The 25,889-nt window shown below is 37.9% G+C and overlaps 4 protein-coding genes across 5 annotated transcripts in view; 2 read left to right on the forward strand and 2 right to left on the reverse strand.

Moving 5' to 3' along the window:
- Nucleotides 1–11,904, forward strand: part of sema4f (sema domain, immunoglobulin domain (Ig), transmembrane domain (TM) and short cytoplasmic domain, (semaphorin) 4F) — a 51,489-nt gene extending 39,585 nt beyond the window's left edge. The window contains exons 2-14 of the mRNA XM_057337490.1: nucleotides 436–584; nucleotides 2,176–2,235; nucleotides 3,793–3,891; nucleotides 4,003–4,114; nucleotides 4,970–5,089; nucleotides 5,237–5,391; nucleotides 5,505–5,686; nucleotides 5,828–5,969; nucleotides 7,542–7,764; nucleotides 7,899–8,008; nucleotides 8,171–8,316; nucleotides 8,991–9,037; nucleotides 9,196–11,904. Coding sequence (XP_057193473.1) covers nucleotides 436–584; nucleotides 2,176–2,235; nucleotides 3,793–3,891; nucleotides 4,003–4,114; nucleotides 4,970–5,089; nucleotides 5,237–5,391; nucleotides 5,505–5,686; nucleotides 5,828–5,969; nucleotides 7,542–7,764; nucleotides 7,899–8,008; nucleotides 8,171–8,316; nucleotides 8,991–9,037; nucleotides 9,196–9,959 — 2,309 coding nt within the window. The 3' untranslated portion in view covers nucleotides 9,960–11,904. The remainder of the gene's footprint in view (nucleotides 1–435; nucleotides 585–2,175; nucleotides 2,236–3,792; nucleotides 3,892–4,002; nucleotides 4,115–4,969; nucleotides 5,090–5,236; nucleotides 5,392–5,504; nucleotides 5,687–5,827; nucleotides 5,970–7,541; nucleotides 7,765–7,898; nucleotides 8,009–8,170; nucleotides 8,317–8,990; nucleotides 9,038–9,195) is intronic.
- A 2,886-nt stretch (nucleotides 11,905–14,790) lies between these two features.
- slx1b (SLX1 homolog B, structure-specific endonuclease subunit) lies at nucleotides 14,791–17,858 on the reverse strand. The gene is made up of 5 exons (XM_057336439.1): nucleotides 17,235–17,858; nucleotides 17,109–17,160; nucleotides 16,592–16,912; nucleotides 16,297–16,512; nucleotides 14,791–16,099 (listed from the first exon to the last, which is right to left on the reverse strand). The coding sequence occupies exons 1-5, from the start codon at nucleotides 17,405–17,407 to the stop codon at nucleotides 16,070–16,072; spliced, it is 792 nt and encodes a 263-aa protein (XP_057192422.1). The 5' UTR covers nucleotides 17,408–17,858; the 3' UTR covers nucleotides 14,791–16,069.
- Nucleotides 17,859–18,038: 180 nt separating this feature from the next.
- zgc:112271 (uncharacterized protein LOC553698 homolog) lies at nucleotides 18,039–19,500 on the forward strand. The gene is made up of 3 exons (XM_057340767.1): nucleotides 18,039–18,248; nucleotides 18,416–18,513; nucleotides 19,187–19,500. Exons 1-3 carry the CDS (start codon nucleotides 18,186–18,188, stop codon nucleotides 19,284–19,286), a joined length of 261 nt encoding a protein of 86 aa, XP_057196750.1. The 5' UTR covers nucleotides 18,039–18,185; the 3' UTR covers nucleotides 19,287–19,500.
- Nucleotides 19,501–20,356: 856 nt separating this feature from the next.
- On the reverse strand, nucleotides 20,357–24,753 carry LOC130553908 (zinc finger protein 260-like). 2 transcript variants are annotated; one of them, XM_057333172.1, is made up of 5 exons: nucleotides 24,301–24,753; nucleotides 23,918–24,091; nucleotides 23,414–23,779; nucleotides 21,839–22,135; nucleotides 20,357–21,711 (listed from the first exon to the last, which is right to left on the reverse strand). In XM_057333172.1, the coding sequence occupies exons 1-5, from the start codon at nucleotides 24,620–24,622 to the stop codon at nucleotides 21,137–21,139; spliced, it is 1,734 nt and encodes a 577-aa protein (XP_057189155.1). In that variant the 5' UTR covers nucleotides 24,623–24,753; the 3' UTR covers nucleotides 20,357–21,136. The 2 variants fall into 2 exon arrangements, with proteins under 2 accessions (XP_057189155.1, XP_057189145.1); XM_057333162.1 differs by having other exon boundaries at nucleotides 24,286–24,753.
- Nucleotides 24,754–25,889: the final 1,136 nt, after the last annotated feature.

The following is a 25,889-nucleotide window of genomic DNA, read 5'->3' on the forward strand; positions in this document are numbered from 1 at the left end:
CTTTCCACTGACACCTACATCACCCTACAATATGAATGTGATCTGTCCTTTTTCCCCATCTCGCTCATTATTTGTCAGTTTCTCTCTTTCACGCATTCTTTCTTTGCAAATATAAATATATCTCTTTTAAAGATTTGATCTTATTTATGATTAAAAGTGATATTTACATTTTAAATGAAAGGGAACTTCTCAGCTCGGATGGTTTATTAAATTTGCCCAGGCATGTGAGCTATAGCGCATCTTAAATGCTATTAAAATTTTATAGCATCAACACTATTACACATATCTGAAGATATTTAATGATCAGAATTACTAATACTCTGTGTGAATGCAAGTATGCGTCTGTTTTTATATTTCATTTGTGTGTTACATGGATTTTCAGTGATGCAGTCTTTTAATAGGTGAGATAAAATCAAATCTTTCTCATTCTCCCAGTGGACATGTCTAAGCTGGGTTCTCGTGAATTTGGGAGCGTGTATAACTTCAGCACCTTCCTGTTGGATCGTTCGTCTGGGATTCTGTACCTGGGGGCACGGGATGCTGTCGTCGCCGTGGATACTGCTAATCTATCAAAGAGGAAGACGGTGAGCTCTCGTTTCCCTTGTGCTGTGAATGGCTTGTGTTTTTCATTATTCTTTATTGTATACACCCATTGGAGAGAAACAGTATCTGCTATAATCAATAGAAAATAATTAACAAAAAGTGGAAAGCTAAATTCACCTAAGTCATTCCAATTCAATAAAAAAGGTTTTTGCCATGTGACAGTATCAAGTACACACACACGCGCGCACACAGAGTCCTCATAATAGACAGCCTAACAAGATTGAACACACTGCTTTTCATCAAGCTAAGAAGAATGATCTCATTCGTGGTTGCTAGTGCAGTTCGCTAACTAAATTAACCCTTCCCAGCGGCCCTCCCATTTCACCCAGCAGCTCACTGTCTGCTCTTATCAGGCTCAAAATGTATCACACTCTCTAATGTGGCTTCACGTCCATTTGCCCCTAAGCACATCGCACATGTGTCAGAGCCCAGAACATTCTTGCCCCTTCCTCGATCTGCACTTTGCTCATTGTCTAGAGGCCAAATTACTCAATTACTGTATGTGTCGTGTAATGTTAGATAGAAGTTTAAAGTGAGCTACTGTGCTGATATCATTGCACTGATATCTTAAACTCATTTCCTGTGCTGATATAAACAGTCCTAGGCATAGAGTTTCTAGATTTTTGAGATTAGAATTCAAATCCCCCTCCTGATTTCACTTCACTGGCTGCCAGTTGCCGCCCGCATCAAGTTTAAATAGCTGCCCTTCAGAACGGTAACAGCAAATTCGCACCAAATCGATGCTTCGCGTTGTGCCCCAGCGCCCTTAGCTGTTATAAAATGCACTGTAACCCACTGCTTCTTGGGGCTTATTGCTTTAATATGCTCTCCTACATGTAAGTCGCTTTGGAAAAAAGCGTCTGCCAAATGAATAAATGTAAATGTAATGTTATATTAAATTATTTTTCTATTTTTAAACATATTTAAAATGTTTTGAAGCCATAAAGGAAATGATTTTTTTTTTCTGTTGGTCCAGTGTATTCAATTTAGCGGCATCTTGTGGTGAGGTTGCGAATTGCAACCAATGGCTCACTCACTTCACCCCTCCCTTTCGAAGCACTACGGTGGCTGACACAGGACAAAGATGTCATCATGTTTTCACTTCTTTGCCGAAAGAAATAACATATTTATGAAACGCACTCTGTAGAGCAGTTTGTCCGTTTAGGGCCACTGTAGAAACAACATGGCGAATTCCATGCAAGGGGACCCACGGTGTATGTAAATAGTAATAGCTCATTCTTAGGTAATAAAAACATAAAGCTTCATTATGTAAGGTCTTTATACACCTCTGAAGACATAGTTATGTATATTATATTGCATTTCCGTCAATAGATCCTCTAAAAAATAATAAAAGTTATACATTTTGGCAGAATGGATAGATGCATTTGACCATTAAATGACAAAATGATGAGGGATGTTTTGCATATTTATTATTCACACTGTATCTACAAGCCAAACAATCTTTAAAAATCCAGGCCTGACACGGTTTCTTTTTAACAAGCATGGAATCTGAAGTACTTATCTTTCTCTATCTCTCTTTATCCCTCTCTCTCTCCCGCTATATCTGTGTAGATTGAGTGGAATGTTGCAGAAGAGAAGAGGAAATCTTGTGTTGCTAAGGGAAAAACCGAGGTGAGCGTGTGTGCTTGAAGATGTTGGTGTGGACCGGTGATGTTATTAACTTAATAGCAGAAAATTACAAGAATTCTGTGAAAAGGTAGCAAATTATGTTTGTATCTGAATTAAGTCTGAACTGTCTTTTGAAGTAAGTCATTTGCTTGCCTTGTATCTTTTAAGGAATATTTTTAAGATAGTAGCTATACTTAATTTCAAGACTCAGTTTTTCTCTCTGCTGAGGGGGGCGCATGGGATGAATGTGAACGAGAGCGTTAATGAGCTCACTTATCTGTGGTTAGCATTCACTGCATGTTGGGGGAGGGACCTGTGGATGATTGACAAGTGGGCTGAGGCCTCAGTGGGGGAGGGTCAGAAAGGGCGTGATTAGGCAAACAAAAGGTATGTAGTGATAGAATGGAGAAGAAAATGAAGCGAAAGAGAAAGATCGGAAGGTGTAAGCTAATTGACCCCACAGATATGTTGCTGTTCATTGAAAGACACACGTTCTCTTCTCTGGCACACAAACACTATAATATACAGAGGAGTCTCTTATTCATCTTTATTGATTTGTTCATGTTGTATTTATCCAGAAATGTAATGTTTTTTCAGTAAAACATATTCGAGCTGGGTTCTTCTTAACCAAAACAACCTTGCAGTTATGCCAGAATACATTTGTGGGGGAAAAAATCTCATCTGTGCTTTTTAAATTGTCTTCACTTATTCCTGCTGTGAAATGTCAATCACGGTTGATTTACCATGCCTGTTACAGGATAAGGGGGTGGAGGTCTTACTGTAGAAAATGTCTGGGGGTCTCAAACATAGCTCAGGTTACCAATCACTGTCATAGATACAGAAATACACACAGTAAAGGTTCAAAGTCACCCTTAAAACATCCATACGAGCTGTAAAAAGTATTGTGCTGGAGACAGAATGTTATTTTCAATCCTTGGAATGTCTTATACATTTACACAAAGTTTTTAATAGACTAAAAAACAAGTAAATGGTAAAACGATGCATGTTACAGCAACAAAATGCAAAAAACAAGATGCTTTAGGCATAAACGTGTCGCAGAGGTTACCTATACATCATGCCCCTATAGTTTAGAATTTACCAATACAGATGTTTTGGGTTTCGCTGTTTCATTTATTGCCTGCAAAAGGTACTATAGTATTTATAGGTAAGAAAGTCCAAACCAAAGTAGAGCCCTTAAATTGGGAATAACTGTATGTTTGGGGAAAGAAACGAATTTGTCTTAGTACAATTTGTTCTTTAAAGAATGTTGTTCGTACTGTGGTTAACCAAGATGTTCTTTCTTCTTGAGTCTGGTACTGTATTGTACCCTCACCAAATGTACGAATTATTTTCTTTTGTGTGCCAAACATGATAAAGCTACTGTTGAAATAAAAACAGTTATGATTTTTTTGCAACTGTATTTTAGAAGCGTCATCATAATAGATCTTCTGTACCTATTCAGGTACAATTACAGAAAAGCAACAAAAGGTCTTCGAGGAGCATGATTTGTACTTTGTGTACTATTTCTGAATATGTTCTTTACTCTGCTGCCCCTCACAGGGCGATTGCAGGAACTACGTCCGTCTGTTAGAGTTTTTGGGAGATGGACGAATATATGCGTGTGGGACCTTTGCCTTCGACCCTCAGTGTGCCTTCATTGTAAGTGCATGTGTGAAGCAAACATTCATACATATGAAGACACATTTGACCAGTTTCTAATGTATTTAGGGCCACATATTTATTACACTTGTCTATGTTTGCCGTGTGTAGAACATCTCTTCATTCTCACTGGAGAAGCTTGAGGATGGCAATGTGAAGATGGAGACGGGGAAAGGGAAGTGCCCATTTGAACCTCGCCAGCATTACACTGCCGTCATGGCAGGTGTGGTACACCATAAAACTCTTCTACTAACTGCTGCCTTGTTAATGTGTTGATCAGATCCGTTATCTTGCACAATAATTGTCTTTAGACAAATGTGCAAATTGAAGTCTGTTTAATGTATGATATACATTGTGCACAGAATTTTAAGAATTGTTTTTGAGTAATTACTGCATACTTGAATACTATTATTAAAGGTCTAACTTATGAAAATTAGCGGCATCTAGTGGTGAGGTTGTGAATTGCAACCAACGACTCACTCCACCCCATCCTTTCGAAGCACTGTGGTGGCTGACACAGGGCTAAGATGTTATCATATTTTCGCTTCTTTGGCCAAGGAGATAACGTATTTACGAAACGTGCCCTGTAGAACAGTTTGTCTGTTTAGGGCTACTGTAGAAACAACATGCCGAATTCCATTTAACTGGACCTGCAGTGTATGTAGATAGAAATAGCTCATTCTAAGTTAATAAAAATATAATGCTTCATTATGTTAGGTCTTTATACACCTCTGAAGACATAGTCATGTATATTATATTGCATTTCTGTCAATAGATCCTCCAAAAAATTACACATTGGACCTTTAATAAAAATAGTACTTTTCACTCCTTAGAATATTATTTACACTTGTACGTTACATTTTTGCAGATCATTTCTTCCATCTTAAATTATTACTACGAACAGATCAATTGAATTGTTAAATTTAATTTGTTTTAATAAATGCTATTGTTTGTGTGTTTTTTCTTTATTGCAGTAAACAATTAAATATAAGATTTTATTTTAAATAAATGACAGAATGAGTTACAAATGTAATCTAAGTATCGTATTTGATAACTCTCCAACTCTCTCTTCTTTTAGGAGGAATTCTTTACACTGCCGCCACTAGTAACTTCCTTGGCACAATGTACGATATTTCCAGGGCAACGGGCATCGAGCAGGAACGCATCCGGACCGAACAATCCATCAGCTGGCTTAGTGGTAAGACACTCCCCACAACTTTACACGCTATTGTTCTGTGTTCAATGCAAAACAAACTTTTTCATTACTACACATCCACCAAATGTAAAGTTTACTTTCCATTTATTTTATTAGAATTTCATGGCCACTGCCTGTTTCTTTACACAGATCCAGAGTTTGTCAGTTCTGCCTTCATCCAAGAGGATGAGGAGTTTAACCCTACCGGTGAGGATGACAAAATTTACTTCTTCTTCACTGAAGTTGCTAAAGAATATGACTTCTACACCAAAGTCAAAGTGCCCAGGGTGGCAAGAGTCTGCAAGGTACTAATCCAGTCTGTTTTCCTCTGCATTCGTTTACTTTAGTATTATATCAAATATTACATATATAATTTTTTCTCATATTTGTATGTTTTATCTCACTCGCTGTCTACCAGTCTGATGTAGGTGGTATGAAGACTCTGCAGAGGAGGTGGACAACATTTCTGAAGGCCCAGCTGGTGTGTGAAGATCGAGGCAGTGGACAGCGTTTTAACGTTCTGACAGATGTCTTTACTGTACCGCATCAGCCCGGAGACCCCAGCAGCACACACTTCTATGGCATATTCACCTCGCAATGGTACATTGATACCTCTGATCTGACCTTCTCTGAATATCTGGGATGATCTCATCTCTTGAGTGTTTTGTTCCTTTGCTTTTCATTTCTCCGTGATTGATTTTGTGTACGACCACCTGACCTTTGTGTTGTGTTGATGTGCAGGGAACGCGAGGAGCTTTCTGCGGTGTGTGTGTACAGTCTGGAGGAGATCACTAAGGTTTTGAATGGCCCCTTTAAAGAGCTAAAGAAGAGCTGTGAGAACTGGATTAACCCGGAGCCCATACCAACACCACGACCGGGACAAGTATATAACTGCACCCTCACTACCACACATTTCTCAATAATATAGTACAAAAAGATGATTTTAACCATACTATGCCAAACTGGATCATACGATGCAGTATTACATAATAGAATACTATTTATTATAATAATGCTATATTACAATAAATAATAAGATATAATATTCTACTCTTTACTGTAACCTGTTCTGTGCCGTGGCATAACACTGCTTAAAAATCTACTTTTAATATACTGTACCTTAGTCTACTGTACTTTAGTATACTATTCTATACTATAGTGTAATGATACTATATCGTACTACACTACGCTACACTATATTGCGCTAATTCTATACTACACTGTATTGATATTATACGCACACACACATACACACACACACGCACACACACACACACACACACACACACACGCACACACACACACATACAGTATATGTATGTATGTATGTTATTCTATATTATTCTGTATATTATTCTATATTAAACTGCAGTAGTAATATATTCTAATGCTGTTCTAATTTTATACTATACGAAGACTGTATTACTATACTATACTGTAATAATTCTACACTATTCTAAACTATAATGTTCTAATTCTATATTATTCCATATATATATCCGTATACAATTTATAATTTTATAGTATTCTATACTGCCCTACAAAGGCAAAGCGCAGTAACTACACATTTACTCAAAATTGAGTTAAGGCTTGAAATGGGCTTTGTGACACCTGCTTTGTCTTGTGACAAAGTCTCCTGGTTCAATCTTGTGCCATTTCAGAGAAACAAGTCCGTCAAAACTGCAGTAACTACTAAATTAATTACTCAAGTAAAACTTTAAAGGGATTTTTTTCAGTTCCAGTGTTTGCATAGTTACTGCACTTTGTCTTTGGAGGGCAGTATACTATACTGCAGTTAGATTTTTCTAATGCTGTACTAATTGTTTACTATACTAAGACTATACTGTAATAATTCTACACTATTCCATACTATATTGTACTAATTCTATACTATTCCATATATTCTACATATCATTCTATACCAGTGGTTCTCAAACTGGGGGCCCCCAAGATGGATCCGGGGGGCCACAGTTTTGTGGCATTTTATGAAGAATAGTAATGTTTATCATAAATTTTGTGCAATCAAACATCAGAAAATTAATACCACCAACCAAAATAATTGATGTTTCAGCATTGAATAATTGAATATGTCTTAGGTTTAATTAAAACTAAAGTTTAAGATCATAAGTCTTTATTTGGGGGCCACAAAGCAATGCGCCCCACACAAGGGGGACCCTACAACGAAAAAGTTTGAGAACCACTGTGCTATACTATACTGCAGTAATATTCTAATACTACACAAATTATTTACTGTACTAATACTTCACTTCATGGTACAAGTGTACACAACAATATTACAAGGTGCAGTACTGTATAGGCAAAGTGGAGAATTGCTTCTAGTTGTTATACAGTATAACACCAAATAAAAAATTGTACCCGAATGAACTCAGCATCACTACTGTATGGCTTTTAATCTTCACTTTGGGTTTTGTTAATGATGTGCCTTCTGTGTCAGTGCTTGAACAGTGCTCTGAGGGAACAGGGCTTTGAGTCCAGCCTGAAGCTGCCTGATAAAGTGCTGACGTTCATGCGGGATCACCCGCTCATGGAGAACAATGTGGTGGCTGCACCGCTTATGATCAGGAAAGGCATCACATACACCAAACTTGCTGTTACCTTGACAACAACCCCCAGTGGTCCTAAGGAACAGACGGCCACTGTTTTGTATCTTGGAACGGGTAAGAGTTTTGTGTAAATAGATGTAAAACCCAATATATTAAAATGCGTGATTATGTTCATCTGAGTGTGAATTGAAATTTCTTCATCTGGGTAACGTACTGTACATGTGTGTGTGTATGTGTGTGTATTATAGATCGAGGAGAGCTACACAAAGTTGCCGTGGTTGGCCCAAATGCAACTCTGATCGAAGAAGTCGCCCTGTTTTCTGCACAAGAGCCAGTGAATAACATATTGCTATACAAGGTAATCACGCACAAACACACATATCTAGTTTTTTTAAATGTTATATTGTGATCTGTTTCTTTAATTTGTGATTTGTGATATAAAGCAGTACTGTACTTTTCCTGTTTCCCTCCCTAAAATCGTACAAAAAATGAATAAATATCGAATGAATGACTGTTGTAGAACGAGGCTCTGGTTGGTTCCCCTCTCTCTCTGGTGAAGTTACCCATAGGGGGGTGTTCTGTGCACACTTCCTGTGAGGTGTGTGCGCGTGCCCGGGGCCTAGGCTGTGTGTGGAGGCATAAAGAGCAAGCTTGTGATACGGCAAAGTAATTCACACTCAAACACTCCCTCGCCAACACATTTATGTTGTTTGTGTCTGTTTCAGTGTTATTATTGTTAACTTTTAAAACATTGGTTAATTGAAATCTAATCAATTATAGGATTAAAATGAAAATAAAAATGATGTCATCATTTACTCACCCTCTTGTCATTTCAAACCTGTATGACTTTCTTCTGCAGAAGACAAAAGATGATATTTTAAAGAATGTTGGTAACGGAACAGTGCCGACACCCATTCACTTCTATTGTATGGACACAAAACCAATGCAAGTGAATGGGTGCCGGTTAACAATATTCTTCAAAAAATCTTCTTTTGTGTTTTGCGGAAGAAAGAAAGTCATACAGGTTTGAAATGACAAGAGGGTGAATAAATGATGACAGAATTTTCATTTTTGGGTGAACTATCACTTTAAATGTTATTTAGAAAACTTTAAATAAACAAAACATTTGAAATGCTGCATTAGCAATAAACTTGGTGAGGCACTAAAATTTTAACTGGAAATATAAACGAAACTAAAACTGAAATAAAAATAAATGAAACCCTCATGGAATAAAAAGTTAAATTTTAATGTAAAATGACAAAAACTAGTAACAAATTTGCTCAAATTTATACTAAAATTAACGTTACAAAAAATCACATTAAGTTACATTTGTGTTTCAGGCATGGTAAAGAGGAAGATTTGGTCAGCCAATGCAACAAAGGTGAAGGTAGGTCTGACAGAACCAATGATATACTCCTTACCGCAAATATAAAACGAATGGCTAAATTGTGTATTTTTGCTATTTTTTTAAAGCATCTGCACGAAATACCATGCTTGTTTTATTGGTATTCATGTTTTTTTTTAACTCTCTCTCATATTCTGTAGGTCTTTGCTCCCCACCAGTGACTGAAATGCGTGTCGAAGAGGGTCTGCGTGTCCTGCTTTCTTGCGTGCAACTGTCCCCTCGTCCCTGCCACTGGGTCTCTCCTCCCTTCAGCCAAACCCGCCGCCACAACTATGACCTGGAGGTTGAGGTCACACCGGAGAGCCTAGGCAACTACGTCTGTTTGTGCGACGAAGTTGGCAGAGATCAGCCACCCTGTCGCAAAGCCGAGTACCAGCTCACCCTCAACAACCCCAGCATGGAGGGGAACGTGGCCGTCGCAGGTGGCCGTCACTTCTTGGCCTCGCACATAATATTTCTCGTCGTTGGTTTTATTATCGGTGTCATCTTTTTATTTGTGATTTACAAACGGCAAGGAGGCATGCGGGGTGGCGGGCACTCATCCTCCACGTTAGAAAAGGGGCGGGACTTGCTCCCTTCCACAGACACTCCCCAGTCTCCAAGCAGTGCCAGTTTCCTGTCGGAGGCTGTGCCATTAACAGAGAAAAGGAACGGAACTCTGAACGGACACGGCATGCATTCGGGCGGTCTTAACGGAAGGCATATTTATACCAACTCAGGTGGACTGAAACTGCAGGAGTCAGCTGTTAACCTGGCAGAGGAACTGGATGGTAGAGAAAGGGCGGGGCCAGATGGAGAAGAGGAGGGGCTTGGGGATGTGCTCAGTGAGATGGAGGAGGAGTTTTCCAAGCTGCCTTGTCTAAGAGGAGCACCGCTGGCATTATGTGAGGAGAGCTCTATCTGAAGACCAGCACGCCCTTTTTCTGTAAAAGGCCGAGTATGCATGCTGACAAACACAGACAAGACACTTTTGTGTGTTTTCCAAGTGTTGAGGTGCTGTAGGAGGAAGAAGCAGACAATCAGAGAACATACATTCCAAATATATAAGAAACGCAAGCGGTCACACAAAGAAGCACACACAATCATGTGCGTACACAAAATACGTGTGCTAGAAGTTCCTCTACTATAGTCCATTACGTTGTCATCTAGTCCATTCACTCCAGTGTACATTAAGTGCTGCGTGTAGTTCTGTGAGTATTCTTCGGTTTCTGCATGTGTTGGATCAGGTCGATGGTAAGATAAAGAGCAAGTGGTTTTTATAGCCAGCTGTCAGCACTTTGACGCACCTTCCTCAAAGCCGTGCACACATGCATACACAGTCTGTGTGTAGTTCAGTACGCTCTGGTCTGTTTCCTGTTCCACAACTCTTTCAAAGGGGAAATGACCTTTATCCGTCTGTAGACCAGAGAAGCACAGAGCCGTCTAACATTTGCCCATTCTACACGGCCAGATTTAATACCATGTGAAGGGCTTTTCAGCAAAAAAACCACTGTGTGATGCTTGTCAGGAGAAGATAATCTATCCATGAAGGATAATAGAACCATGATTACATTTTTGCTATACTGACAAAGTGGTAATCTGAGTACTGTCGGGTACTGTGGCATATGTAAGGCTTCCAGGTCACTCGGTGCAATATGAAACAGTAACTTAAGTTAAAATGTCGGCCTCTTTAAGATGTCTGACTGAAAGGCCACGACTGAGTAGAAAACATTAAGGGGAAAAGAGAAACTTCTCCTTGTATGCGAGTCCACGTCAGTCCTGGAGGTAGATGGTGAATTGGACTTGTCACTGCCAGATGATTCAGCCACAGTTATTCGTGTTTGAAATAAGGCTGGGAATGTTTTGTGGTGTCAATTCGAAAGCGGTCGTCGCACTGCCCATACGGAACCAAATGTAGCATGTATTAATACAAATCTGCACAGTTTAATGAAGACAACAAGTACCACAAAATGATGGACATGTAGCACGAATGCGTAAATACAAATGAAGAAAGTGAAGGAAATCAGTGATTGTTTAGAGTTTCCCTTTAAGGACAGAGAATGTGCCTATTTGAAGGTATGTATCCCCAATAAAGTGCATGAGACACGTAGCTCACAGGACAGAGCTACAAATGTGTCAAGTTATAATCGGGGCTACACAGTAATGTAAACACTCCTAATACATGAGTGTTATATTTATGTAGCCATAATGATGTCTGTTTCAGGATTATGTAAATATTTGTGAATATACAAGAAAATGGGAGAAAGATCTTTGAACTGTTTTTTTATTCTCTCTGTGGTTTTCACCACTAGAGGGAGTCTTCCTAACTGATAAACAGTTATTCTTCGTCCTTGATGTTGCCATTGACACACAAATATGGATCCGTCTTACTTCCTCTATTTATTTATTTTGTAAATCTTTTTTGTAATAAAATATTTTGTAACATTATGTCGAAATGAAGGTTACCCCTGGATTATGTATAATATATTTCATTTCTTCTGGACAAATATCTTTCTGTCTTTTCACACTTTTAATCCTCAAAATCGTATTTCTGATCCTCTATTTGTGGTGATTGTTGGCAGACCCCCACCTTTTGAATCTATCAGTTTTTTAGCAAGTTCTTGTCCAGAAATAACAAATCATTTAGTGTTACATGCTCTTCTTTGTTTTCTGTTTTGTTTTTTTAACGATGAATTATGTTAATTGATGTACAGATATGTTGTATTCTGAGTTTCTATTTTTATAATTTATATATGATGGAGATAAATTTACATTTTTGTTTTGAAACATTTATTGGAGGCGTTTGTATGTGAATGGCTGTTTGTGTGAATGCCGTGATGCTCTTTGTAAAATAAAATAAAAACTACCTCTCAAAATAAGAGTATTTATTTTATTTATACACTTAAAGGCCTTGAGGAATGTAAACGAAGACGTTGTAAAGAATACAGTTACAGCATGAAACTGCATATATTCCATGAAAGGATTGCATATCATATAATCTGAATTCACGTCGCACAAACTCTCCGCTCCGCGGTGTTTACATGGGATTTGTCGAAGTCTGTTTCCTGTTCCTCACAGACGCAGTGGGCGCGTGCTCGTTTCACTGGTGTTTCTGCTGTTATTCGGGTTCATAACGGGGCGGAACACATTCCAAAACAGAGACAAATCGGTGAAGTTCAGGCCAAGGAGTATTTTGAAGCATCTGAAGTACTTTTCTAAATATTAGTTTGATGACTGGTGGGTCCACACGATGACAGGCAAGTTAAATCATACATATGGGTTAAATACTTACATTACTTCTATCCGCTTATTTATTTGTCAGATTGATAACAACGCATGAAAGTGTACTTAGGTCAACCATGAATTGTACGCTACCCAACAGACGAACAGCAAATCGAGATCAAAGACGAACCGAACCCGAGAGGAACCGTAAACATCAGCTTTCAGAAAAACTCCACCAGAAAACTCAAATACTTAGAGGCAGAGCCCAAAATATTAGGGGTGCGTTTTCCTGAAGTTTATATTACTTTATAGCTCAACTTTCGAGTACACTTTTTTACGCACGTGTTTCATTTATTACAGACGACGCAAATTGTTCTGGCTTTCTTTCACACGTTTGTTGTAGTTGCGCTGTATCACGTTTCAGAAGAAGACGCTGTGGTTGTGCCAATCTCTATAATCGTAAGTATACTGATAACATTTGAGTTGATGGTTTTATGATTGTTTTTCTACAGATCTATTTAATATACTTAGGTGTTAAGGCCCCTTAAAAAGACATATAAAAAATTTCAGCTATCCCATAGTATTTATTGTAGTGGATACAGAATAAAAAAAATCACTGTTCATATTTAAGTCAAGAAAATAGCGTAATTTACGTTAATTCCGAGCCCTTGTAGTACAGACCCCCTGCAGTTTGGGAAGGACTCTTCTAAAACATTACACAATTTCATGTATTTTTTTAGGGCTGTCAAACGATTAATCGCGATTAATCGCATCCAGAATAAAAGTTTGTGTTTACATAATATATATCTGTGTACTGTGCATAATAATTTTGTATTTATTAACACATACACATACATGCATATATTTAAGAAAAATAAAAAAATTATAAACATTTATTTATAATTTCAATTATTGGTAAATATAAATAAATATATTTAAATATTTCCTAAATATGTGTTTATGTGTATGTGTTTGTATTTATAAATACAAAATTATTATGCACAGTACATAGATAAATATTATGTAAACACAAACTTTTGTTCTGGATGCGATTGATCACGATTAATCGTTTGACAGCTCAATTTTTTTATTATATTCTAGAATTTGCTTCAAATAGGATATAAAAAAAGATTTATGTTGGAAATAACCCATCACTTTCTCCACTATCATAGGCGATTATTGCTGGAAGTCTTGGAATAGCTGCACAGAATCTTCACCCTCCAACTGTAAGTTTTGAGAGCAAAATTCTATGCTGTGCACATAGATTTGGATGTACTATTTATAAGCTTTTTTATTTCCATTTTTATTCTTTCAGTGTACCATTGCGCAGTACAGACTATATTTTTAAATAATAAAAAAAACATCTGCATATATTTTAAAAGGATCTTATATTTTTGTGGATATACTCTTTCAGATAAAGGCTTGTCTTGGAATGCAAGTGGTGACATGCGTGGGCACAGTGATCGTCATTATAATGCATATTCGCATTATATACCCATTTTACTGTGATGAAGAGAAACTCTCTGGAACAATGTGTAAACGCATGTATGTAAGTAAGCCAAAAACTTGTATTGTAACAACAATAGCTAGTTACAGATTTCTTTGTTAACGCTTGATTTAATACAGCATTTTTACATCTAGTCCAGTTAAAAATGTCAGCAGTAGTTCTGCTGTCTTTGGTCCTTCAATACATCTCATACTTTAAATGCCGGCACAAATAACAGTGCCACTTTTATGTGATGCCAGCCTCCATCCCACATCACACAGACTGTAATTTAATAACATTTACAATGACTCATAAAGTGTCTCAAATGCACCACAGGTCACTTCGGGCGTTTTTGCCTAATGGATAAATGTATTTTGCTGGTTGTAGAGTTAGGGTTATTTTATAGTTTTTACCCACAGGAAAGCTTTGGACAACTGCAGTTATTGCAAAAGCTTGTGATGGCAGTGCAGGTTGCACTTTCTGTCACTTTGGCTGCATACTGCTGTAAGGTCATCGAGTGCTGCTCACCCTCATCTGGTGTGGTAAGTACATGCTCAAACTTAAACTACAGCTTATGGTTCATGGTGCTGTATTGAGGGTATAATAACATGACTCGGTCACTCTGTTTATTTTCTTACAGCCGGTAATTACAGTGGAAAGACCTGCAGACGCTCAGTGATAAGAGTTTTGGAATCAGGAACAATATCTATCCGTATAACAGGTATATATAGACCTGTTGCATATATTTGACTAAGTACTGTGAATTCCTGCTTAATGTTTAATGGTACATTTTGTTTGTTTTAACAACTGTTTTCCCATTATTTTTAATTATGTAATGTGCATGCCATATTTATTGAAGTTATTATTATAATATGCTATTTTATAACTAACATATATTAAAAACCATTTCATTGAATTACCATGACCATGGGGTATCAACCCAACACACAGAATAGGAAAACTGTAAAATAACAACTATAATAAGGGTCTTCAACGTTTTTCGGGGTGAGGATCCCTTAGATGAGAGATGGGGATTTGAGAGATGGGGTTTACACATTTATACTAAATGTGTAAACAGAGCTATTTAAATAGAAACAACCCTTATTGTCACAGCAATATTATGTTAAGACATTACATTAGCACTATTATGCATGTTATTGTTGCACATACATACTTTTCTGTGTATTAACTGTATTGTTAATAAAGATTGTTTGATTATTTTATGGGATTTGCAGCGTCATACATTTTCATTTTACTGTGAGATGTACAGTTAAACATCTACTTGTCCTGAACCTTAGTTTTTATTAAGGCTTCAATGAGATGACTGACCCTGCTAATGGCACAAAGACAGAAAAAATCTGTTCAGATTTTAAAAGTCTTGTAGTGTATTACAGACATTAGGAGAGTTACATGCAACGTTATTTTTGGGGCAACTTGTTTGACGTGCACCATCAGTACACGGTGCGCGTTTCATTGATTTTAAACACGTACGATAGTTTTTCTGAGTTTTCAATGCAGAAGCGGTCTAGTGTCATGATTTGCCTGTCAAATTAGCGCTTTACAGCTCTAACAAATTTGAACAGAAGTTCAGAAATATATGAAAACTCCTTTCAAGCCTACACTGAACTTGTCGAAAAGGAGACAGAGAATGCACTGATTCTAAACTTACAGTCTTGAAAGAAAGACATAGGTACTTATTTGATTTGGCCTTACCGATTTTTTATGATGCAGATGTAACGTTTCTTCTATCGCTTCTGCTTCCTGCATGGATGTTTTTGTGCGCACGCAGGTTAAAGTTGCAATGCGCGGGAGCTCACGTGCGCGCAGCTTTAAGAGAACATTGGTTGTAATATTTCTGTACTCATGCTTTACTTTTTTTTTTAAGTTGCCTGTGTATAAACAGTAATTAGCGGACCCCTTGCAGTTCCACCGCGGACCCCCGGTTGAAGACCCATGAACTATAAAAATACCATGATTTATTGTACAAAACATATGACCATACATGATTGTTACATACAAACGTTTAAAAAAAATTCATATTTATAAAAATCCCTATCCAGACAATATTCTTGTCAACTAAGCTTACACATTATGTTCATTTATTGAATGCTTTATAAATATGTTGTGTGTAAAAATAAGTTATAAACTTGTGTGTGAAGACACTTTTCAGCTTTATGATCATAGCTAAAGGCAAGTGAGACTTGAGTTAAATGCTCAATCTCTCACCATTTCCTAAAAACATCTTTTGACCCTAGTGTGATGCCGTCCATTTCATTGTCAGCTCAGTCTCAGGAAAACTTCTTGAAATGATAACAACAGCTGTGTCCTCATAACTGTAGTTCATCTGACCAATGACTCTATTAAAAAATAGAAACAAAAACCATATTTAAACGTATTTACAGAGATCAACAGTTCTCTCTAATTACTCTTACTATAATGTTCAATAAAACAAAAGCATCAAAGTGGATTAACTTAGATTTCCATGATATAAAACTGAGAATGTGTTTTTGAAAACACGTATAGGAATATATATTGAGCAAGAGACATCATATACCTGAGATAATGATGGGGTTATTTCTTCTAAATCACCATAACAGCCGTTTTTGTGGCGAATCAAACTCCCCCACAGCACTGAGTGACTGCAGCTGGGACATTCTCCCTCCACAGGAAGTAGATGAGAAGGGTCTGACTTTAAAAAATGTCGGGCCAGGCAGATCAAATGGCAAACCATTTGACATGTAGGGTGAAAACAAGACAGCCTGTCTGCAGCCTGAAATCAGAAGAAAAAGCCTATGTTATTGGGATCAGGATTGAGAGCTAGTCTACTTTACCACCAGAGTGTCACCAACCTTCACAAGCTCTCTGCACAGTGCACACCACTCCATCCGTCTGTCCTCTTGCTCCTTGCACTCTTGCTGTCGTTTCCTCTTAGCACGAACACATCCAAAAGTTAGAGGGATGTGCAGAGGAGGTTGCAGCTCAGGAGCAAACTCCATACCGTACTCCTGCTTCAGCCAGCGCACAGTAAGTGGGAGTCGACACCACGGTGCAGCCCGTAACATGTTTGACACTACACGCCAGTGGAACTGCAAACTCGACTCTTTACGGGTGCGTCGGGTAACATGGGACAGTCGACGAGAGATGTGCGGATGCTGCCATGCCCACTCAAACTAGAGTAGGATAGACAAATAAATGTTTGGGAACACTTCACAATAAGCTTACATTTGTTAATATTAGTTAACTACATTAATTCACATAAACAATACACAATACTCCTGCAGCATGTGTGTCACCAATATTCTTTTGTACAACAGAGAAACGAAAGACAACCAGAAATAAAAAAGGACCACAAAAAAACATATTTACCCGAAGGGCTGCAATATCAGAAGGAAAGCCGTGAATAATAAGCACCATCTCCCTTTAAAAGAAGCATTAAATGAATTAACAATGTATCATGTAAACACCATGTGAAATCTTTAGCTGACATCTCACCATGGTCCTCTGCCACTGGTTTTCTTGGCTCCCCCTCTGTGTCGCCCGGCGTTATGTTGACCGATTCGGCGCTCTGGGTTCACAGTAAAGCCGATATATATTCGACCCTTAAATTTAGGGTTCGTACAACACAACATATAAACTCCATAAAAACTCTCCACCTCCACCACCATCGTAATAACGGCAGATGTTTAACCTGTTTTAAAGAGGAATGAGTAGAGACGGCGTGAAGAACATTTAATTTTTAAAAGTAGTGTAACGTGAGGATACTGCTGCCATTGCTTTATGAATGATTAACGTTACTAGAGTATGTTCTGCACGTTTAAACGTCCTCTTTTACGATTTCCGCATTTAAAGCAATGTAACTATAGTATAGTATAATCTAACAATCCCCAAGCTTAATGAAAGATGTTAAGTGTTACGGAAACACGTTTAATTTTGTAAACTGAACACAAAACATTTGTTTTCGTAATGTAAGCCCTCTCGTTTCAAACTAGCATGTAAAGGATGTCCGGATATCGCCTGAGCAAAAATACTATAAAAGATTAAGGTATTGAGTGTTTAAAGATATCAGTTTAAACACTGAGTGTAATATATGTTAGTTTAATAACAATAATTTAGAAGCTAACGATTATTTTAGAGAGTTTTTTATCTTTCCCCCGCAGGCTTTTCTATCTGGCAAATCAAGAAAGCGCCAAAGAAAACTAAGACCTCACATTCTATGCTATGATTGGTCTGATTGCTGGTCACCAGTGCGTTTTAGAGGTGCGGCTAGTTTGGTGTTCCAAGCCCAATTGGGTGCTTTTATTTCCAAACCCCTCCTCTTCAAAGCATACCGGTAGTTTCCAGATGATTAGTGATTAAGGCAGCAACTGTTTTGTGTAAAATTCTTCACCCCGTTCTTTATTAAAACACATTTCTCCCAGTAGAGTGTACTTTACCTCGAGAGATATGTCAGTCACTCCAGATCTGCTCCGTGAGAAACTGATAGCGGAGATCGGTGCGATACACGTGGTATGTAATAACTGTTAGCTGTATATCGAGATAAGGCAAAAAATAAATAACTGAGTTTTGGGTCTGTAAATTCAGTGGGACTCGGACGTGAATGAAACAGGCAGTGGCTCATTTTCATTTAGTGTTATATGATGACAGGTCAGTGATCCCTTGCGCTTCTCTTGCAGGACGTAGAAGACACGTCTCCAAATAGATGTGCTGCCAGTTTTAAAGTTCTTGTAGTTTCTCCTCAATTTGAAGGAAAACCTTTGTTGCAGAGGCACAGGTGAGTTATGTGTGGATCGAAGTTCCTTTGCATTTTTCTAAATGAAATCCAAAAAAGTGATGTTATGTGGCATTGTGGTCTAAAAGTCGAATCTATTGAAACTGCTTGTATTTTACTTGTTGTTATTACTTTAATATTTTGATACAATGGACATGTATCATTTTATTGTTGTTAAAAAATAAAAAATATGTGGTATACAGTATATACATATAAATTAGCTAATGGACTAAAAACTGGGAATTTTGAATTTCTTAGTATGTGGAAGCATGGAAGAGCCATGGTACATGTAAGGGCTAATAGGTTTCTCCGTATGTGGATTTTCTATGATAACTCAACCAATACATTTTACTGTAATGCCACAAGTGGGATATTCATATTCAATTGTCATGGATTCTATATCAGCCGGAACACCTGAACATGGAAGAGAAAAGAAATCAATAATGCAGTGGAGAGTCTTGAAAAAAGTTCCTGTGCAGCTGATATGAGTCCCAGCTGGCTGACAGAGTTTCAGCATAGATGCAGATGTGCAGAGGAAGGATCTACATCTTGTACAGGGCCATGGATGGGTGGAGCTGTGAGAAAAAGTCATGCTGTGAGACAGGATCAAGAGACTCCATGACATCATGCACTGTTTTTATAAAGGTCTGTACTTGTTTATCTGATTGTTGATTAGGATGGTGAATAATTGCCTTGCTGAGGAGCTGAAAGAGATCCATGCGTTCGAGCAGAAAACGTTGACACCAGAGCAGTGGGAGAAACAGAAAGCACAGTGACACACAACTCATTAAAGCAGCCACCAAATGGTACACAGCAAGTGAATTAATCTCTTATTAGTGGGTTGATATTTTCATCTTTCCTGCCAAAGTATAATCATACCAATGTAATAGAAATCAGATGCTTTGTATTTATGAAGTAACTGTGTTTCAGTTTTACTGTCACTTATGGAAAACATCTCAGTATTCAGACAATAAAACTTTATGGACAAAATTAATAGGCAACTTGGTGTTTTGAGGTCTTCAGTCTACTGTCCCTAAACTGAATAATAATATGCTTTAAGACTGCAACCTATTTTTGATTCAATTACATACATAACCCCCTCATCTTAAATATCACATCCATCCTTTAAACCGGTATGAATAACGGTAGCACTGCAATAACAAACATTAAATTCATTACCCTAAAAGCAGGTGAAACGCTTACTAAGGCTGAATGTAATGTGCAGAAAGCCGTCCTGCTGTCTGAAATAAAGACAGCAGGCTTTTAGTGCTCTCTCTTTCATACACAAGCTGTCCTCAGTTGTGTGTTATAGTAATATTAGAGTGAAATGAATTAACTTCATGCTGTGTTTGTGCCGAGAAAAGCTATTTAGATGCGTGACACTAAAAAGTAACCAACAAAAAGGGGGGGGCCTCCAATGTTTATCAGTTTGAGCGGGTTTGTCTTTCAAGACAATGTTCACTAAATATAAGCCACATTATGTTTAATAAACAATCATGGACGTGAATGGAACCCTAGAAATGTCCCTCACAACTGGACAAACTTTGATAACAAACATTTTTTTTTAGTATCACTTTGTTTTGCCCTTGAAACACTGATAGCCACCAACATGGCATGCATGGTGCATATCCAAACAGCCCTTCTAGGTTGCAGAAATAATCTAGACACCTTTAGCTGGATGTTCTTTTAATAATAATAGCTCAGACCTTTTGCTGACCCCACAACTTTTTCATAGAGACGATACAATCTGTTAACTTGAACTTCAATTCCCTGTCCAACATCATAGCTGCAGTCTGTATTTCATATAGTTTGTTAATGGTAAAATGAGAAACGGAAACAAAGCATATCTCCATACATGGTTTAATAGGAGCAAATGCAAAATAATTCCATGATCTCCACTGTGAAACAAAAGTTTGTTCTTCTCAATTCTAAGTAACAGTACTCACAACACTGATGTGGAAAACATGGTTCTTGTAGCTTTTGATACAGTATTTATTTTAGGTCAGGTAAAAATCAAAATACAAGTTGTTACTTCACCATTTCTAATTTATTATCACAGCAATTTTAATGCAAGATGCAACAGAGGGAACTGTGTTATGGACCTTAAACATGATTGCATGTGCCACAAAGGTTAATGACACTGGGTTAAAGGCACAAACAGAGTGCTTTTCTCTTATTAAAACTGATGTTGAATTCATGTAATCTCTGTGATGGTTCTTAAAATCTCAGGTTATTAAATAAGGGATAATCCAAGGCTAGCCGTGGATTATCCCGCTTATACCATGGTTATTTGCCAAGTTAAAGCTTTTATTGATGTTTACAGTGTCATTTTAGATCAAACAGGTGAAAATGACAGTTATTTTGTCAATTAATTTTAAATGTAATCAAACTGACAGGAGCTACCCGTGCGTTAAAGGCTTTTAATGCACACCTTCCAGCCAATCAGAATCCAGTATTCAAACAGACCATGGTATAACTTACATTAATAACAACAGATGCGTACAATTAACAAACACACGATCAGCTAAACCATAAAGATAATGTGAATCTTGGGAGAGCGGTTTGCTGTTCACTCATAATTCCCTTTGGTAAAGGCAAAATATCTTATCATATACACTCTGCAGCATCAACTACTCAAGGAATGCACTTGACTGTGTGATTTCTGGTGAAAGCGTAGACCCCCACAGTTCCTAAAACTCTTTCCACACTCGGAACACACGTAAGGTTTTTCCCCAGTGTGAATGCGGAAATGTCGTGTCAGTGCCCCTCCGTGACGAAACCGTATCCCACAAACTGAACAGGAGTACGGACGCTCACCAGTGTGTATCCGCAAATGAGTCTTTAAGTTCTCCAGGCGATTGAAGTCCCGATTGCACACGTCGCAATGAAACGGGCTGCAGCCAGGAGGAAAAAGTTGCTGTTTTCGTTCTTTTGGCCTGGTTGCATTGTCACCTTTCCCTACTCTCTTTACAGGCTTGTGATACTGAATGTGATGATTACGCTGATCACTTTCACTATGAAATGAATGACCACAGAATTTACAAACATACAGCTTGGATTGCACATTTGTCCTCACTTGGTGTCTACAATTTTCGGGTGGCTGGGTGAGGGAAGTCTTGACTGCTGATTGGTAGAGTCCATCAAATGGAGTGGACAATGAAGATACACAGCCACTTGATGGCACAAGGATTTCTGAGGTACCTAAGATGTATTAATGAAATGTAAAAAAAAAAAGATATATATAAATTCATTAATAACAGCACAACTGTCGCAGGAAACCAACACAAAGACAATATTTTCAGATGGTGGCTATAGTTTAAACCATTACCAAGGCTGGGTCCTGGATCCAAACTTTCAGTCTCATTCTTTTGCAGCTCTGAATCGGGCCTCCAATCCTCTGACAGTTTAGACTGGGCCAAAGCTATTCTGTCCAGCTCAAACTCCTCATTAGACCTTCGGTCAAAACTACAGTCTGGTCGATCATCAAAATCACACCCAGAACTGCCATCCAAGTCCGGTTCTGCCTTTTCATTCTTCACCTTAACCTGCTCAAACTTTGGCTGAAATGATGACAGGTCCTGATCACTTGGCTCTACCTGTTGTATGTGATCTGAGGTATTGTTTTCTGTAAAGACATAAGTCACATCCATATGACATTAATCATCAGAAAAGAATATAATGACAGCTTATGATCATTTTATTTTAAAGATAAACGCTAATGTATCATTTTACTCATAACTGTGGTAGTGTAATAACTAAAAATCTATTTGATTTCACATGCAACCTTGGTTAAATAAGTCAAGAAGAAACCTCACCATTTATGGCTGCTGTGCGCATTTCGTGTGAGCGTGAACGACCATCATCGCCTATTTCATAAAAAGTTTCGTTCACATATTCATCTGCTTTCTCGGACACCCTTTCACACACATTTCTCGGCGTGTTTTCACCCAGATTGTCATATCTGATCCTGCTCCGCCTTGGATTAGCAGCACTGAGTTGTTTTGCGTTGGTTTGGTCAGTATGGATCTGCTGTAGTCGTAGTTTGAGGCTGAAGTTGTCTTGCTGGGATTCATGTATCTGATCTTGAATATCTCGCAGCGCCTGACCCGTTAATCTACTGACTTCCTTCACCGCGATCTCCACGGCGACCTCAAACGCGCCGCGCAGAGCCGCTTCCAGCGCATCCTCTAGACACGTTGACACCGCTAATATGATTTGATTCTCCTTAATCCCGTGTGGACGAGGACTCATCGTATTAAAATAGTCTTCTATCTGATACAAAATATCATAAGGTTAATGGCACATTTTAATAGTATTTGCAGCGTTTTTTTGTAACAGAAGGCACAACAGAGAATCCAAAACCGGAAATCCTTCAAAATTAAAGTCACGACACTCAACGAGCTTTCTACAGAAATTATATATTTTACAAAAATAGCCAATAATTTGGGACCCTAAAATAAATAAAATCGCATTAAATTTAGGAACGCTCGTAAAAAAATTGAGAACTGGTCGGTGAATTCCAAACATTTACCATGAAACTGTGTTATGTGCAACTAATATTTAAGATATTTCACATATTTCGTGTGAACAGAAATAACAAATATATAAATAAAACTTTTTTTTTAAATCAGTAAAAATCTTTAACTAAGTTGTTGTGTCTGTGTGCATAAAAACACAAACATTTTCACAACACTTTCCCCTCTTAAATTCCATCATTTCCTCAAAGAATTCACTGGACTGTGGGATTTCTGGTGGAAGCGCAGACTTCCACAGTTTCGAAAACTCTTTCCACACTCTGAACATATGTAAGGTTTTTCCCCAGTGTGAATGCGAAAATGCCTTTTTAGCACCCCAGCGTGGCGAAATCGTACCCCACAAACCGAACAGGGGTACGGACGCTCACCGGTGTGTATCCGCAAGTGAATCTTCAAGTTCTCCAGACGTTTGAAGCGCTGGTTGCAGACAGTGCAGTGAAATGGGCTGCATCCAGGTGGGAAACGCTGCTGTTTTTGCTTCTTCATCCTGGTTGCATTTACACCCTTCCCCTTTAATACAGGCTTGTGATACTGCATGTGATGATTACGCCGATCGCTTTCAGTATGAAATGCATAACCACAGAATTTACAAACATATAGACTGGACTGGACAGTTCTCACTTCTCTACAGTTTTGGGTCGACTGGGTGAGGGAGGTCTTGTCGACTGATTGGTTGAGGCCATCAAATGGGGTGGAGAATGAAGAGACACAGCCACTGGATGACCAACTGATTTCTGAAGTATAAAGAAACATGCATGAAATATAGAAAAAAAACAGAACTTATCAACAGCAGTACATCAAGGCAGAGAAAACAACACAACACAAATAATGACAATATTTTACAATTATTCTTTTTTTGTTTTGACCACTACCAATGCTGGGTCCTTGATCCTCTGGTTCTGGCTTTTCATTTTCCACCTTAACCTGTTCAAACACAAGCTCAGACGATGATGGGTCCTGATCACTGGGGTCTACGTGTTGTATGTTATCTGTGTGTTGTGTGTGAATTGTCTTAAACTTCTTTTCTGGGTCTGAGGTATCTTCCTCTGTAAAACATCACATCAAGACAGAAAACAGACAATTAAACTGCAAAGAAAGAATACATCAAGGCAAAATATTAATGAGAAACATCTGCCCTAGAGGGTTATCATAACTTTTTTTAAACTATATGCATTAATTATATATATATATATATATATTAATATGAAACGTCCATAAGAAGATTCATTCACTCTCTCACTGTTCATATTTGCACCGTTGACACCATCAGACTCCTGCGTTTCAGGCACGCTCCCCGTTGATTTAATCCTGCTCTGATTTGTGAGTTTTGGGTTGTCATGTTCAGCATGGATGTGTTGTAGTCGTAGTTTAAGGGTGATGTTCTCTTGCTGGCTTTCGTGTATCTGATCCCTGACATCTCGCAGCGCCTGATCCGTCAGTCTGCTGAATTCAGTCATTGCGATCTTTAGCGCGAGCTCAAGCGCGTTGCGCAGAGCCGCTTCCAGCGCATCCTCCAGACACTTCGACACCGCTAATATCCTACTATCCTCATCAATGCCTTTAACACAAGGATTCATGGTGGTTGTCTAACTCTTTATCTTGTACCAATTATCTAAAAATTAGTAGTCCATATTAAAACTATTAGCAGCTGCCACTTCAAGCTACCGAAGGCACAATTGTCCTTATCCAGTAACAGTAAATATTTCAAAATAAAAGTCACAGAACTCAACGTGCTTACTGTGTTTATTATGTCCAACATAAAATATAGGAAACCCAAAATATAAGTAATCACAATAAATAAATATATCATCTCAATATCCCTGTTGAAATCAAAACTAATGGTTTCCTAATGGTTTCCTTTACAGAAACTATAATGAGCCATCATCTGTCTCCCATTAAAAAAACTTACCCTCTCTCTCTCTCAACAAGTATTGTTATGGCTTTTGTGGAAACTAGTAGGGTTGCACGGTGTACCGGTGCTACGGTAGCATTGCGATGCTAAAGCTTCAAAATACCCGTGATGCCTCTCTATTTTTGAAACGGTAGTATCGTAGTACCGTAGTTAATGTTGCATATGCGCATTAATATTTATTTAAACACTTACATCTGCCTTTTTGCGGTGTTTATCTCCTAAATGAATGTGTGTTTTGAATGTCTCTGACGAGTTAATGATTCAAATTGGCGATTTGAACGAGTTGGTTAAATGATTCACTAACTCAGTGGAAAATTGACGCCACCTACTGGCCGTTTTAATTCTGCATTTAAAGTAAGCCTAATATTTCCCTTTATAAAGACTGCTGTATCAATGAAATTTGTCCCACATTTGAATTAGTTCCTACGTGAAAAATGATCTAGTGTACTTTAGTATTTATTACAGTAAACAACTAAAACTCATAGATACTAGTGTTTTTGAGTCTTACCATAGTAAATATTTAAGTATACTACAGTATTTATAGTATTTACAAATGACTAAATGTAAATGTATTTGCTACAATTTATCCAATTACTACAGTTAATACAACAACATATTCTAGTGCAAAGTATAATACAGTTTACTATAGTAAATACAAAATGTTTAATCTAAATCTGTGTTTTTTGTATAGATTTGAATTATATGGCACAGCATCGTGATACTACTTGGTATCGAGATACTTCAGCTGGTATAGTATCATAAAACATGTTTATGGTACCGTGACAACCCTAGAAACTAGTAACTTGGTATTAGCACCTAATTGTATTATTGCTCCTGTATGACAAATCGCTTTATTGCTCCCTGAACTCTCTGTAAGTCGCTTTGGATAAAAGCGTCTGCTAAATGACTAAATGTAAATGTAAATTAAACCA

The sequence above is a fragment of the Triplophysa rosa genome, linkage group LG1 (genome assembly GCF_024868665.1).
Source record: "Triplophysa rosa linkage group LG1, Trosa_1v2, whole genome shotgun sequence".
Lineage (NCBI taxonomy): Eukaryota > Metazoa > Chordata > Actinopteri > Cypriniformes > Nemacheilidae > Triplophysa > Triplophysa rosa.